Source organism: Neophocaena asiaeorientalis, unplaced genomic scaffold, assembly GCF_003031525.2.
Source record: "Neophocaena asiaeorientalis asiaeorientalis breed wild unplaced genomic scaffold, Neophocaena_asiaeorientalis_V1.1 scaffold148, whole genome shotgun sequence".
Taxonomy (NCBI): Eukaryota; Metazoa; Chordata; class Mammalia; order Artiodactyla; family Phocoenidae; genus Neophocaena; species Neophocaena asiaeorientalis.
Genome location: NW_020174050.1, coordinates 150,953 through 164,982, shown reverse-complemented (window position 1 = coordinate 164,982; position 14,030 = coordinate 150,953). Strand labels below are relative to the sequence as shown.

The 14,030-nt window shown below is 34.0% G+C and overlaps 1 protein-coding gene across 2 annotated transcripts in view; it reads left to right on the top strand.

The window, feature by feature from the left end:
- Window positions 1-12,195, top strand: part of JCHAIN (joining chain of multimeric IgA and IgM) — a 34,960-nt gene extending 22,765 nt beyond the window's left edge. The window contains exons 1-4 of one of the 2 annotated variants that reach the window (XM_024754062.1): window positions 2,796-3,020; window positions 6,826-6,952; window positions 10,600-10,680; window positions 11,269-12,195. In XM_024754062.1, coding sequence (XP_024609830.1) covers window positions 2,957-3,020; window positions 6,826-6,952; window positions 10,600-10,680; window positions 11,269-11,473 — 477 coding nt within the window. In that variant the 5' untranslated portion in view covers window positions 2,796-2,956 and the 3' untranslated portion in view covers window positions 11,474-12,195. Of the gene's footprint in view, window positions 1-2,795; window positions 3,021-6,825; window positions 6,953-10,599; window positions 10,681-11,268 lie in introns of those variants that run through there. The other variant, XM_024754063.1, reaches the window with a different exon arrangement.
- The last annotated feature ends 1,835 nt before the right edge of the window (window positions 12,196-14,030 follow it).

Sequence of the window (14,030 nt, the reverse complement as noted above, 5' to 3'; positions counted from 1 at the left end):
AGGCTTGGACTAGGGTAGCAGTGAAAATGGAGAGAATCATAAAGTTGGGATATATTTTGGAAATAAAACCAACAAGACATGGTAGTAAATTGAATATGAGGGAGAACAGAAAGGGATCAAAGAAGAGAATTTTGCCTTGAGTAACCAGGTAGATGGAGGTACCATTTACTGAGATGGGGAAGACTGAAGATGAAAAGAGATTGGAATGGAAGTGTGAGGGTGGCTTGTCATCAAGAGTACTGTTTTGCCTGGTTAAGTTTTAGGTACCTGTATCAAATAGAGAGTTGGGTACAGGAGTTTGCAGCTCGATAGGCAAGGTAAAGTCTACAGTTATAGATCTGAAAGTCACAGCATGTCCTATATTCAAAGCCATGGGATCAGATAAAATCAGGGAGAGGATGAGAGAAAAGAGAAGGCTGAGGATCAACCTTAATATTCAGAGGAAAACTCAGCAAAATACTGAACAGGAGTCATCAGTCAGATAGGAAGAAAACAAGGAAAGTGTATTGTCTGTGTCTCAAGAGAATCAAGTCTTTGTCATGATTTGAGTATCCTAAATATAATGAGCTATGTACAGAGGAAGTGAAGCATCGACCTATTTCAGATGGTTTTCTGAACTCAGGCTGTCTGCTGTATAGGAAATTGAAACAAAACTTGAGTGGGAATAAAGAAGGTGAGACTAAATTACCTTAAGATCTCTTTTATCCAAATGAGTCTACCACTGAAACTCTTACTGTAAGAATCATATGTTTAAATGTGGAAAAATAAACCATTTTTGGTGAAGAATTTAGAACATGGGGCTAAGCTCCCAATTATTTAACTCACTTGAATGGATACATTTTTTAGTAGGAAGAACAAAATCAGAGATGAAGTGGTTTAAAAATTAAACCAGACCTACTAAAAAGATTATGAAACAATTCACCTATAAAACATAAATAGAAGTGAATATAAGCCTCAGCTAAGTGATTTCCAATGTAAGCCCATTTGTTTAAAAAAATTACCTTTATTAGCGTCTGTCTCTTCCATAGTTAATGCTGCTAGTTATGTCTCCTCCCCACAGGCTTCTAGTCTACCAATTTTCAAATTTTAGTGTACATCAAAATCAACTGGAAGACTTTTTAAAAATACGTATTTCAAGGTCACATCTCTAGAAATTCTGATAGGGTGTAGCCAGGAAATCTATATTTTGACTAATACGCTAGGGAAGATGACCCCGGGACCACACTTGACAAAACACTTGTCCTGATCCTATGTTGCATGTATAGGTAACTCTCTTCTGGTAGCAAAAGTGCCACTTGGCACTGTCCACACTATTTTTATTAAAATAATTTATTTTAGATGCATGGTTTACATAATAGAATTATAAAACTATAAGGTTGAAAGAATAGAAATCAAATAAAGAGCTTTTCTTTAGCTTAGTAATTATATGTCAGTCTGGGCTTTTATAAAAAATAAGTTTTGGGGGAGGCTTTAATTTGTCTCCAGAGATTTATCCAACTTGCTTGTTGGGGAGGCAGTCTACCCTTGAGTTTATTTTCAAGGAAATAATGGCTTAAAAAATGTATCCAACTAACTTCTAATTACTCTTTTTTTTGGAGTGATATAATACATCAGTTATTTAGATCTTAAGTGGTTGATCTTTGTTTTGACATCCTGACCACACACTAAAATAATGAGCTTTCAGATGTTTCTTTTTCTATAAGATATAATTATTCATGGGAATCCAGTGTATTTTTCTTAACCTCAAATAGTTTCTAAGTCCTATGAAAGTATAAATTAAAATGAGAACAAAGTTTGACAGTGCAATAATATTGTGTGTTCTAGTGCCTGGCACTTTGTCCTTGCTAGACGTTCAGTACATGTTGACTGAAGGAATACAGTTATGTGCTAGTCTTTAATAGCTTTCATTCTGCCATTTTTTACTGCCAGCTGTGAAATCCACTTGCCTACTTACGGTCCTGAAGTATTTCTTTAGTAACTCGCAAAATTCTACGAGATCCTTAAAAAATTAGGGAACTGAAAACCAAAAGTAACGTAGATTTGATGTATAATTGTAGCCAACCCTGCCTAAGAGACATTCTAGCATGTTGGGGTAGGAGGTAGGGGGATGCCCTATCCAAAAGCTCAGGGGTTTTTTTGTTTTGTTTTGTTTTGTTTGTTTTTTACACTAGCTAATGAAAATTTATAAGCAATACTGTGGTGATTCAGTTTTCTGTTGAGGCATCTCAAACACGCATCATTTCATGGATTTACAATTCTGAAAGGTATAACTGGGTGAGCAAATACAGGGTCTGCTTTAATACTATCAAATTGAAACATGGCAACTGATAACATCTAGCATCCACCTGTTTCTAATTCCAGTTCCACATTTGAACTTATAAAATAACTGAAAGTAATGAGAATATGTATATATTATATATATAATCTATAATCTGTATGTTAAACCTGGTAACTTGGTTAATGAAGGACGAGAAGAAAAAGTTGACATAAAATGCAATTGGAACCTTAAAGGGCTTTAATTTTTTCCTCCTTCTTCTCTCTTCTTCATTTATTGTTCCAGGCACAACAAATACTATATTATGTTTGACTTGAAAACTTTATTATCTAGGTAATAACGTTGAGAATCCCCATTTAAACATTCTTAATGGACTACTGCCTTGAAATTATTATTAGTCTTCTGATTTAATTATATAGAATAAACGTAAAATAAAAAGTCGTTGCACCAAAACATGGCTTTAGGGGATATTTTGGAAGAAAATACGTAAATCTGAGCCATGATTTCCTCCAGTGCAGTATTTAAATTTCAGACTTCAACCGCAGTTGTGATTGTTTTTAGTTTGTTAGCTGCCTGGAGTGTTATTTTAAGAAAGCAGAAGCACCATCATTTGCACACTCCTTATAGACCACACACCTTAACCCTGACTTTTTAGCTCCAGTTTTTCAAAAGAAAGTCAAGATGAAGAACTATTTGCTTTTCTGGGGAGTCCTGGCCATTTTTGTTACGGCTGTTCTTGTGACAGGTATGTGGTATTTTGAGAGTGAACCCAGATAAAAGGAAAAATAGAACACAGATCTGTTCTTCAGATTTCAACATTTATATTTGTGTTTTGGTTGGACAGCTAGCTGGCTACTTTTTTCTAGCATGTCTTAATCTTTGTATGAGCAGTGATATTTACATGGACAAGACTCATTGTAATTCTTTTTATTCTTTTTTCTCTTCTCTTGTTTGCCTACTACAACCTAGAGAATAAGAAAGTAGATATTTCTGGATAAGTACAGATAGCTATACTTACACGAATACCCATATTGAATCTTGAAAATCAGTAATCTCCTTGAGTATCTCAAATTTATATTCTGGAGAAATGAAGTAATAATTATTATAAATACAATATAGAGTGCATTGGGATTTTATTTCCCCAGAGAGCTTGGTATTAATACGTTCTAACAATGTTCCTGGATCTGAGACTACAGATTTATGATGACCGTTTAACAATGTTTAATGTTGTACACGTTTCCTATAACTTGATGGCTGAACCTCAGTTATTTTGTTTATTAACTTTTCAAACTATTATAGAGAATGGATTATTTTCTGAATATAGAAGTACAGTGTTTAATAATTTTCATCTAGAAGGGCATATGAATTAGAAGTGATATAATTTGGCTGGTTTGTTCTAAGACTTACTGAGTTTCTTCTTTTTTTTTTTGATCTCATTCTTATTTCAAGACAGAATATGATGTAATTAAGAGCAGTGATTTTACATATACTAACTTAGCATTAAGAATAATGAATTTAATAATATTTAAAACAAAGATATTAGTAGTAAACCATGTATATGTACCTATACATATATATAAATACATATGTTTATAACATATTTATATACCTATAAACATGTGAAACATATATATAGCTATATATGTATAAAAGAGCAATAATTTATTGAGTATATACTATATTCTAGGCATTATGCTAACTTTAATTCTCACAATAACCATTTGAGGGTAGGTACTATTATTGTTTCTGACATATAGTTGAGCCCATTGAAATTTAGAGAGATGAAGTAACTTGCCTAAGGTCATACAACAAGCATGTGATAGGTAGAACCCAGGCCATCAGACACTATAGTCCACACTCCTAACTACTATCCTATTCTTCCTGTATAAGAGAATCACCTTTTAGTAAACTTATAACGTTCATATCTAGTATGTATTGTCTATTTTCTTACTTGTTTGAATTGAACTAAATTTAACAAATATTTATTGAGCACCTACTATCTTTCAGGTGCTCTTGGAATAAAGTAAGGCATAGTCTACAATAACAGGTTTATTAGGAAAAATACTGCTTGTTGATGAAACAGAATGTTAGAATCTTACAAGTTTTGGTGAATTGAAAGTATTTGTACATTTTTCTGGTAGGTATATTAGGCTACCTAGTATTTTTATGTAGTAACAGTAATGATGGTTTTTTCCTAGGTTTCTGGCAAGAAAATATATGCCATAACTAAAATACAGATATTTTCTATTTAAGACTTAATGGTCAAGTCACTACTTGACTCAATCTGTATTTTTTGGTCAGGCATTACATGCTCATTTCTATTTTATTGAGAGAAAACATTTAAGAGTCATGAATACAGGAGGAGGGAAAGGACACCATTTAAGTCATGTTACTCTTTTCAAAAAATTAAGAAGAATTATATCATTGTCTTAAATTGCTTCGTAATGATTTTTCTCCAATACCATACAGACTTTAATCAGAAGATTTATTAAGAACTTATGAATAATGGCATAATAATACATTGTAAAGTACTTCAAAACAATTATAAGTACAATAACAATGGTCTTAAAATGTTTTGTAATGACTGTTATCATTAAGACTGAAATACTGCAGTTAGCTCCTTTCTGCTCTGGGATCGTCACCAGAATAATTAGATTTCCAGTTACAGTTATATCTATCCTTATCATTTAACCTTTATAACTTGAATTTGTGTGCTAAGTCTTTGTTTTTTTAATTGAGGCTTGATGGAAGGAAATTTTAAAGGTCACTTAGCTAAAATTATAGGAATAAAAAAGATATTTAGCATCATTATTATTGTTTAATTAACACTATTAAATAAAGCTATTTTTTGGGAGGGAGTGGGTTGTCACTTTTTATTTATGTCTTTTACATTGTTTTAATTTTTTACAATAATTTTTCAACTTTTTAAAGAAAAAACAATGTTTTTTTTACTCAGGTTCTTATGTATTTTAAGAGAGATGGAATGACACTGTTTTCCCCCCACTACATATATTATAAGCATCTTCTCTTTTTTTATTAAAAATTTTTACAAGACAAGGAAAGACTGAGGAACTGTCACAGATTATAGTACATACATATATACTAAGGAGACACAACAAATAAATCCAATGTGGGATCCCAGATTGGATCCTTGGACAGGAAAAGAATAGTGGAAAAACTGGTCAAATCTGAATTAGGTCTGTAGTTTAGTTTATAGTATTATATCAATGGTACTTTACTCATTTTTATAACTGTACTATGGTTATGTAAGTTGTAAATATTAGGGGAAATTAGGTGAAGGATATATGAGAACTTTCTGTACTATTTTTGCAAATTTTCTGTAACACTAAAATCATTTCAGAAAAATGTAGAACTTTTTGTATATATTCCGGAACTTAATTCACTATTTTCCTTTCCAAGCTTGCGTTTTCTTCTGTGTTCCTTATATTTATTAATGGGATTATTAGTCTCCTCGTCACCAGTAAAGCTATTTATTATTAACTCTTCAGGTATCTGTTAACTGATCTAAGTCCAGATAATAAGAAATTTTCTTTGTTAATTCTTTGCGGCACTTACCAGACCTCACTGTCTAGTATTCAGATTAGACAGTAAATGTTGACATTCAGAGTTAAGGCTTAAATAGTCATCTTTGTATAATATTCAGATTAGACAATGTTGACATTCAGAGTTAAGGCTTTAATAGTCATCTGTGTATTCACTCATTCATTTATTTTTTTTTTCTGTACACATGCATATTATATTAAATAGAACTTGTACCTCACAATATATTCTAAATTGTTTTAACAAATTTATAGCACCTTATGTCTATATATATTGTATCTTTAAAAATAATTCTTATAAGAAATATTAATAAATATAGCACTTATTATTTTATTGTATTAAATTATTATACTATGATAACCTGAATGTTATTATGAAAAAGAAGAATATAATTAAGTTTAGGAAACTTTTAGTGGAGAATATTTAAAGTGTTACAAAATAAGGTTATCTTTGGGAAAATATGCATGTTCTTAGTTCTAATGCAATCTAAGGAAAAAAGAAAATATAACTGGGAGTTCAGGAAGGACGTGACACTTAAAACTGGGCTTGTTAGAAAGGCTAATGTTACTTTTTGTTCACTTTTGAATTAATTGCTCTGGTCTGAGAGAAATCCAGTTTAGATTTTTGTTTTCTTTCTCATTTTGGCATTTGGCACTGACTTTTACAAAGCCACATCATTCAGAGGGTTGTGCCTGTATTCATAGCATTAGATTAAAACCAGAATTCTTTCAGTCAGGTTAGAAAGACCATGGACTGGTCCAAGGGAAGGAGAGAAAATTCCTTTTGGAGTTCATTTGGTTTTTCTTCACTACACTGTGAGATTCCACTTAGCTATTTTAGGTTAGGAAAAAGAACAAATGGAGAAAGCCGAAACTGATCAACCATAAAACTTAAGTTTTCTGCTGGGGGGAAGGGCATAAATTAACTCGATAGAAAGTATAAAAACAGACTTTCATTTACCTTTCTTCTTAATATGTTTATCTTTCAAGCCCAAGATGAAGAAGAAAGGACTGTTCTTGTTGACAACAAATGTAAGTGTGCCCGGATTACTTCCAGGATCATCCCTTCTGCTGAAGATCCTAGTCAAGACATTGTGGAGAGAAACATCAGAATTATGTATGTGGTATTTCATGTTTCATTTTTTCATATTGTGAGCAGAGATACTTTCTGATATTAGCAATTGTTTGCATGTGATACCTATATCTTTGCTCCTGTTTTTGGTGTGTAGCACCTTACATTAGTTGAATCTGGTTAATGGACTTGAGCCAATTATGTAGAAGTTGGGAGCAGGAACAAAGGTTTCCAGGCAACCTAAAACCAGTCAGCTAGATCAAATAATAACCGAAGGTCGCATCTAGTCATCAACATGCCCTGTTTATACAGAGTTATTTCAATTTGAATCAGAACTTTTAGTTGCCCTTGATCAGTTCAAAGTGAAACTTGAGATAACATTAAAAGGCTTGTTTTGTACCATATATGGACCACAGAGTATTTCACTTTGTACTCAACTGCCGGTCTCCATAAAAGTAAGGTAGACTAATCAAATTGACTAAATTAATTTCGTCTACACTTGTATATTGGACTTCAGATATTTATTTCATATCACACATAGTCTGTCATAAGCTATGAGTCTTATTCAACAGCAAAAATGCTAATAATACTTAAGAACTGAGATTCCTATTGGATCTAGTCATTAATGTCTTCCTTGTGAACTACTTCTACCTTGAATAGCCTCCCCCCCAAATCAAATACCTCTTATTGAAACAGAACATAGCATTCGATCCCATTTAATCAATGGGAGAAGTATAATATGCTTAAGAATTTGTTTCGAGTTCTGGCTGTCACTAAATAGCTATGTGCTCTGGGATGCTAGTTACTGAACCAATCTAAACTTCAACTTTCTCATCTTTACTAATAGGAAAATAATATGTATCTCATAGGGTTATTGTAAACATAAATTGAGAAGATCTATTCCTTTTAAAGACTGTATAGTTCCTGGCACATTTTCAAAACATATTTGCTGTTATTTATTCACCTAACCTATGTGCCAGTTATCATTATGTCACTATCCTTCTTAAAATCCCTTTGCTGGTTCCCGTAATGTTGTTACTAGGATAAATTACGAATGTCTCAGCCTAACCTATAACGCTCGGCACAACTCTCAAGCTCTTCCATTGCCACTTTTTTTTTCACCTCATGTTTGAAAAGCCAGTACATTGCAGTACCTTTATTTTCTCACACTCACAGGGCTCTCTTCCTCCCGTTTTTGCATAACCTAGTTCCTCTGCTTGAAGAACTCTTTCTCTCACCCCTCTTAGCCTGGTTAACTCCTCACCCTGCATGTCTTAGCTTGGACATCTCTTCCTCTAGCAGATTTTCTCTGACCACAGAGTCTATACCACAAAGCTCCCTGTTAAGGATAGAACAATTGGAGAAGCATGTAACTTGAGGAGATGGCATCCATGACACTGGCACTTAAACCATGTTGAAGAGGAGTGTCTATCTTATGTTTAAATCTCCAGGGGACAGATTTAAAATGGCACACCAGGATTTTCTAATTTATCTTTTTCTTCTATTACATGATTCTTTTTATGATATATTATTTATTGAAATCAGGCAATTCAGTTACTTCATGCCACTTCCCTGATGTGTATTGATGCTTCCCTAATCTTATTTCTGAAAGTTTTATTATCATTGCTGTGTCATTATGGCATTATTCCCAACTCCATCACTTACTAATGAGGTGACTTTGGGCAAGTTACTTAACTAATTCGAGCCTGTTTCCTAAACTGAAAAAAAGGAATAATTATATAGGTATGTATATATACACATATACTTCCTAAGGTTGTGAGGATTAAATATAGTAATGTATAAAAGCACGTAGAACAGTGTTTGGCCCATGGTGAAACACTCATACATGTTTATTCCCTTATTTTTCTCATTATTTAAAGCATTTTTAAATACTACTAGAGATTTTACAGTGTAATAAAGAGTTGATCATTCATCCATTCATTTGGCAAACATTTACTGAGTGCTTCTGAAAGCCACTGAGGATTGGAGCTGGGGATAAAATAATTTACATAAAACACAGTCCATGCCATCAAAGAATTTACAGTCTAGTAGGGAACTTTAAATAATTGAAAAGGCAATTTCAATACAGTATTGTAAATGCTATGACAAGAATAGGCATAGGATGTTATAGGAGCACAAAGTGGGGGCACCCAGTCCAGTCCTTGGGGGAGGTGGGAGAGTGGCAGGGGGAGGCAGGAGAGGGTATTTGGAGTAAGTGGTAGAAGTGGATGATGGCTGTTAGCTGACTGAACTGGAGTTAGCTAGGTAAATGTGTTGCAGGGTTGATGGGTGAAGCAGATCATGCCAGGAAAAGGAAACAGGGTTGCTGTGAGGATTATATGAGATCATCATGTTAACATGTTTATCATAGTACCAGGCACACTGTAAGTGCTCAGTAAATGTTAGAACTGTTATTGTTTTTGTCACTGTTAAGACTTGGAGATGAGAAAATCGTGGTTAGTTTGTGCAATTGCAAACAGCTGTTTACAGCTGGCACACGTTATAAAGACGGTGGTGTGGTGAGAGAGAAGGCTGGAGAGTTAGAGGTATTTCATGTAATGTCTTCTGTGCCATCTTAATGATACCCTGTTTTCTAGGGGGAGACAGTGTAGGTTTTAAGCAGAGAAGGAAATTAGGCTTGTATTTTAAAAAGACTATTTTGACAATAATGTGGTTAATACATTGGAGGGGTCAAGACTGAAGGAGAGTATTGCTGCAAACTAGGAGAGAAATGGTGGTGTCCTGATCAAGTAGCTGGAGTTCACAGATGCAAAGAATCAGAATCAGTTGAACTGTGAGATGGATTAGATATAGGTCATGACAGAGAGGGAAGACTGAGGGTGGTATCCAGGTTTTTGGCTTGGATATCTATGTAGATAATATTGCTAAATACTGAGTTAGGAAACATGAGGGGTTTTTTTTTGTTTGTTTTTTGTATTTTTTGGTAGGGAGGGATGCATATGATGAGGAGTGGTGACATAGATGAAAAACTGTAAAATTTAATGAAATCACCTGAACTAGTTGATGTGTAATTTTTCATGGAATATCTCCAAATCAAGAGGTCTGGATTCCAGTTCCAGCTTTACTACTTAGTAGTTGTGTGACCTTGGGTAGGTCACCAACCTCTTTGATTTATAATTACTGCATTTCTAAAATTTGGATATTAGTATCTGTCCATTCATTCCATAAATATTGAACATATTCTACATGCCACACATGTAGCAAGGCACTGGGAATGTGCAAACGTTTTTGCTTCAAGGAATTTATAGAATCTAGAAGCAACTACTGTGTAGGTAAGCAACTGTAATATGGCATTTGTTATAATAAGATATATGAAACTTTAATGAGACTACAGAGGAAGGAGTTTATTGAGGGGTGGGGATGGGATCAAGGTAAAAATCACAGAGAAGGTAAAACTTGAGCTTATTTTGAAAGGAAAAGCAGGGATTTGCCAAGTAATCAAAGATAGTTGACAGAGGAGTTGTTGTGAGGTTTATTTTGAATGACAGTGTTTAAAATGTAACAATTACTGTGAAATCTGAGTAATAGTATTACTAAAGAGTGTTTATAGAGTGCTAAATGTCCGAATGAAATAGTAAGTACTGTCCTAGCAATATACCTATTACCAAAAATAGCAGTATCTGGTAATTTCATTATTCTTCTTTGTTTTCTTTCTTTCTTTTTTTTTTTAGTGTTCCTCTGAACAGCAGGGAGAATATCTCTGATCCTACCTCACCCCTGAGAACCAAATTTGTGTACCATTTGTCCGACCTGTAAGAGATTTTCCTTCATACTAATATAGATATTGAAGTCAATAACTTTTATTAAATTGTTAGTAAGAATGTTTTTGAAAACAAATTGGGGTATAAACATTTACCAATATAATTTGAACTTTGAATACATTAATTCCTGTGTTAATCATTAGGTATCATAAATTCATAAAACTTTATCACAGATAAAAGTTAGCTGTAAATTTATTCTAAAGATGAAATTATTGCCATTAGTACGAAGGACCAATTAGTCTTTATAGTTCAATAATCAGACACATTAACATGCAGGTGTTTCTTTGGAAACTATAGAATCCAACATAAAAAATTAAAGAACAAACCCTTCTTTGTTACTATAAATAACTCATTTACTCCTACTACCTCACAATCATATTATCATATTATTAATTATATTGCTTCCTTTCAACTGAAGGTTGAAAAATTACGTAAATAATTCTGTATAATAGAGACGTTGAAGTCTGAAAGGAGTCACCCTTTGTCAGAACTAATTGATTCTGGATAGAAATGGATAGTTACTCAGATTCTGAGACAACATTTGATGGGGGTTGTCTAATGCATCTGTTTGTTTTTCAGCTGTAAAAAATGTGATCCTACAGAAGTGGAGCTGGATAATCAAGTAGTTACTGCCACCCAGAGCAATATCTGTGATGAAGACATTGAGACTTGTTACACTTATGACAGAAACAAGTGCTATACAAACAGAGTCCCACTTACCTATAGTGGTAAGACCAAAATGGTGGAAACAGCTTTGACCCCGGATTCCTGCTATCCTGACTAATTTAAGTCATTGCTGACTGCACAACTCCTTATCTTGAGAGGCTCTCCAGTTTGATTCCAGGTAGTTAATATATTTACTACCAGTGAATGTGAAACCATGATTTTTTTGGGGGGATAATATAAAACTAACTACCCCACTCCCCCCCACCCCCCTGCCCCCGGGAAAATAACTGAAATAGTAGCATTGTTATTTTTTAAGGTAAATATCTAGCATTTAAAAAAATAAACAAGGGGAGAAAATAAAACTCAAAGGAGTAAAAATAAGGAGACATAATTAAATTTTGCCTTTTTTTTTTTTTGGCTTTGCCCTGGAGAGCCCAAGCTTTTGCGCATTCCACACTATTCTCTTCAAAAAAAGTATCACTGTGCAGAGAAAATTTATATGTATATATAGGTCAATTGTTTGTCTTCATTAGAAAAATAATAATTGGAAAATATGTTTTGGAAATATTCATAAAATAATTTAAAATGGATCTCTAATATTTATGAAACCAATTAGCTGAAAGTGACATAATTAAGCATATAATTGAAAAATATATTTTGATATAACAGATTTGGGAGCAAATGATATGGATTTTTTAATAAAATTTTTTTGATAATCAGGATAGTGTGAGAAATTCCCATTAGAAATCACCTCTGTTATAACTGAATCTAACAAATTATGTATTCCAAAATATGTATTCTCCAGCACAGTTTGAACAATTAAATAGATTCATAAGCATATACCTGTGTGAAATAATTTACTGGAAAAAAGTTTGCTTGTGTTAACTTCGCTGTATGTAAGTTAAAATATCATTTATGGGACTTCCCTGGTGGTGCAGTTGTTAAGAATCCGCCTGCCAATGCAGGTGACACAGGTTCATGCCCTGGTCCAGGAAGATCCCACAGTCCGCATAGCAACTAAGCCTGTGTGCCACAACTACTGGGCCTGCACTCTAGAGCCTGTGAGCCACAACTACTGAGCCCACATGCCACAACTCCTGAAGCCCAGGCGCCTAGAGCACCACCCTGCAACAAGAGAAGCCACTGCAATGAGAAGCTTGCGCGCTGCAACCAGAGAAAGCCCGTCACAGCAACGAAGACCCAGTGCAGCCAAAAATAAATAAATAAATAAACAAAAATATCATTTATTACTGAGGAACAGTTTGTAAGTATAATTATGCATTAATCACTGAATTCAAACCTGTAATATTTGTAGCTTTGTCATTTTATACCTAAAATTAAATAAAAAGGCCAGGTCCATCCTGAGAAATATAGTGTTTCTCATGGCACATAAAACTTCTTATGGCAGAAAGTCAAGGCCAATTGGCATACATATCTAAGACTACTGTGGAAAGTAAATGCTGACCCTGCATTTAAAGTAATGAGAAGCTGATTAGTAAAATCAGTTTCTTGAAGAAACATTGTTCTGTTTTCTTTTTTTTCAAATGGTAATAGTCATTTTTAATAACTTCCACTGTGTTCATACTGATTGTTCAGTGTTTTTTTTTTTTTTTAGGGATAAGGCTCCGACACTCTGGTACTTCAGTAGGAATCATAGTTTTGACATGCTAAAGGCAAATCATTCTTGACCAATCTTCAATCTGGTATGTGGTTTTAGCCAAGAATTTGAACTTTATTTAATCAGTAAACAGTTATTGAATATTTACCACATGCAAGGAACTCTGCTAGATTTTTGGTGATTAATCTGTGATAAGTGCCCTCAAGATAGTGCCACTCACTTCCTAGACCTCTGCTCAGTTGGATCCCAGTTCAGTTCGGTAACAATCTTCACCATGAAGCTCACCCTGACTACTTAAAAAAAATTGCAAATCCTATTCCCTGTCTTGGTTTATTCCACCCCCATGTACTTATCACCCTCTAGCAGACTATATCATTTTACTTATATATTATGTTTATGGTGTCTCCTCCACAACAATGCATAAGTGCCACAAGCACAGCCATTTTTATTTTGCCCATTGATGTATCCCCAGCACTGGGAAGGGTGTCTGGCACATAGAGAAGCTCAATAAATATTTGTTGAATGAATGAATATGAGTACAGCTTAGTTGAGGAAACAAGACATATGCATAATCACAGTCACTTGGCAGAGTCAGGTAAAGCAAAGAAATAGGTTTCGAAGTGTTCTGAGTATTTATGGGAGACTTCTCCCCCAGTTTTATTGAGATATAACTGACATACAACTTTGTATAAGTTTTAAGGTGTACAGCAGAATGACTTCACATGCTTATCTATTGTGAAATTGTTGCCACAATAAGTTTCGTTAACGTCCATCACCTCATATAGGTACAAATTTTTTTTTCCCTTGTGATGAGAACTTTTAGGGGGAGACTGTTTCTGAAGAGGCTCCTCTACTGTATTCCCATATTTGCCTTAGTTTCTCTGCATACCCAATAAAAAAAAGTTTTTGGTACCATGTTGCAAATTCTCGTAGGAGAGAGCCCTATGCCAGTATTATTGCCTCATTAAATGCCAGCTGGAAGAGGACTGCAAACTTAAAGTCCTGCGGGTCTTCCTTCTTTCAGAAGTTCAGTTAAACTCTAGAATTATCATATTGA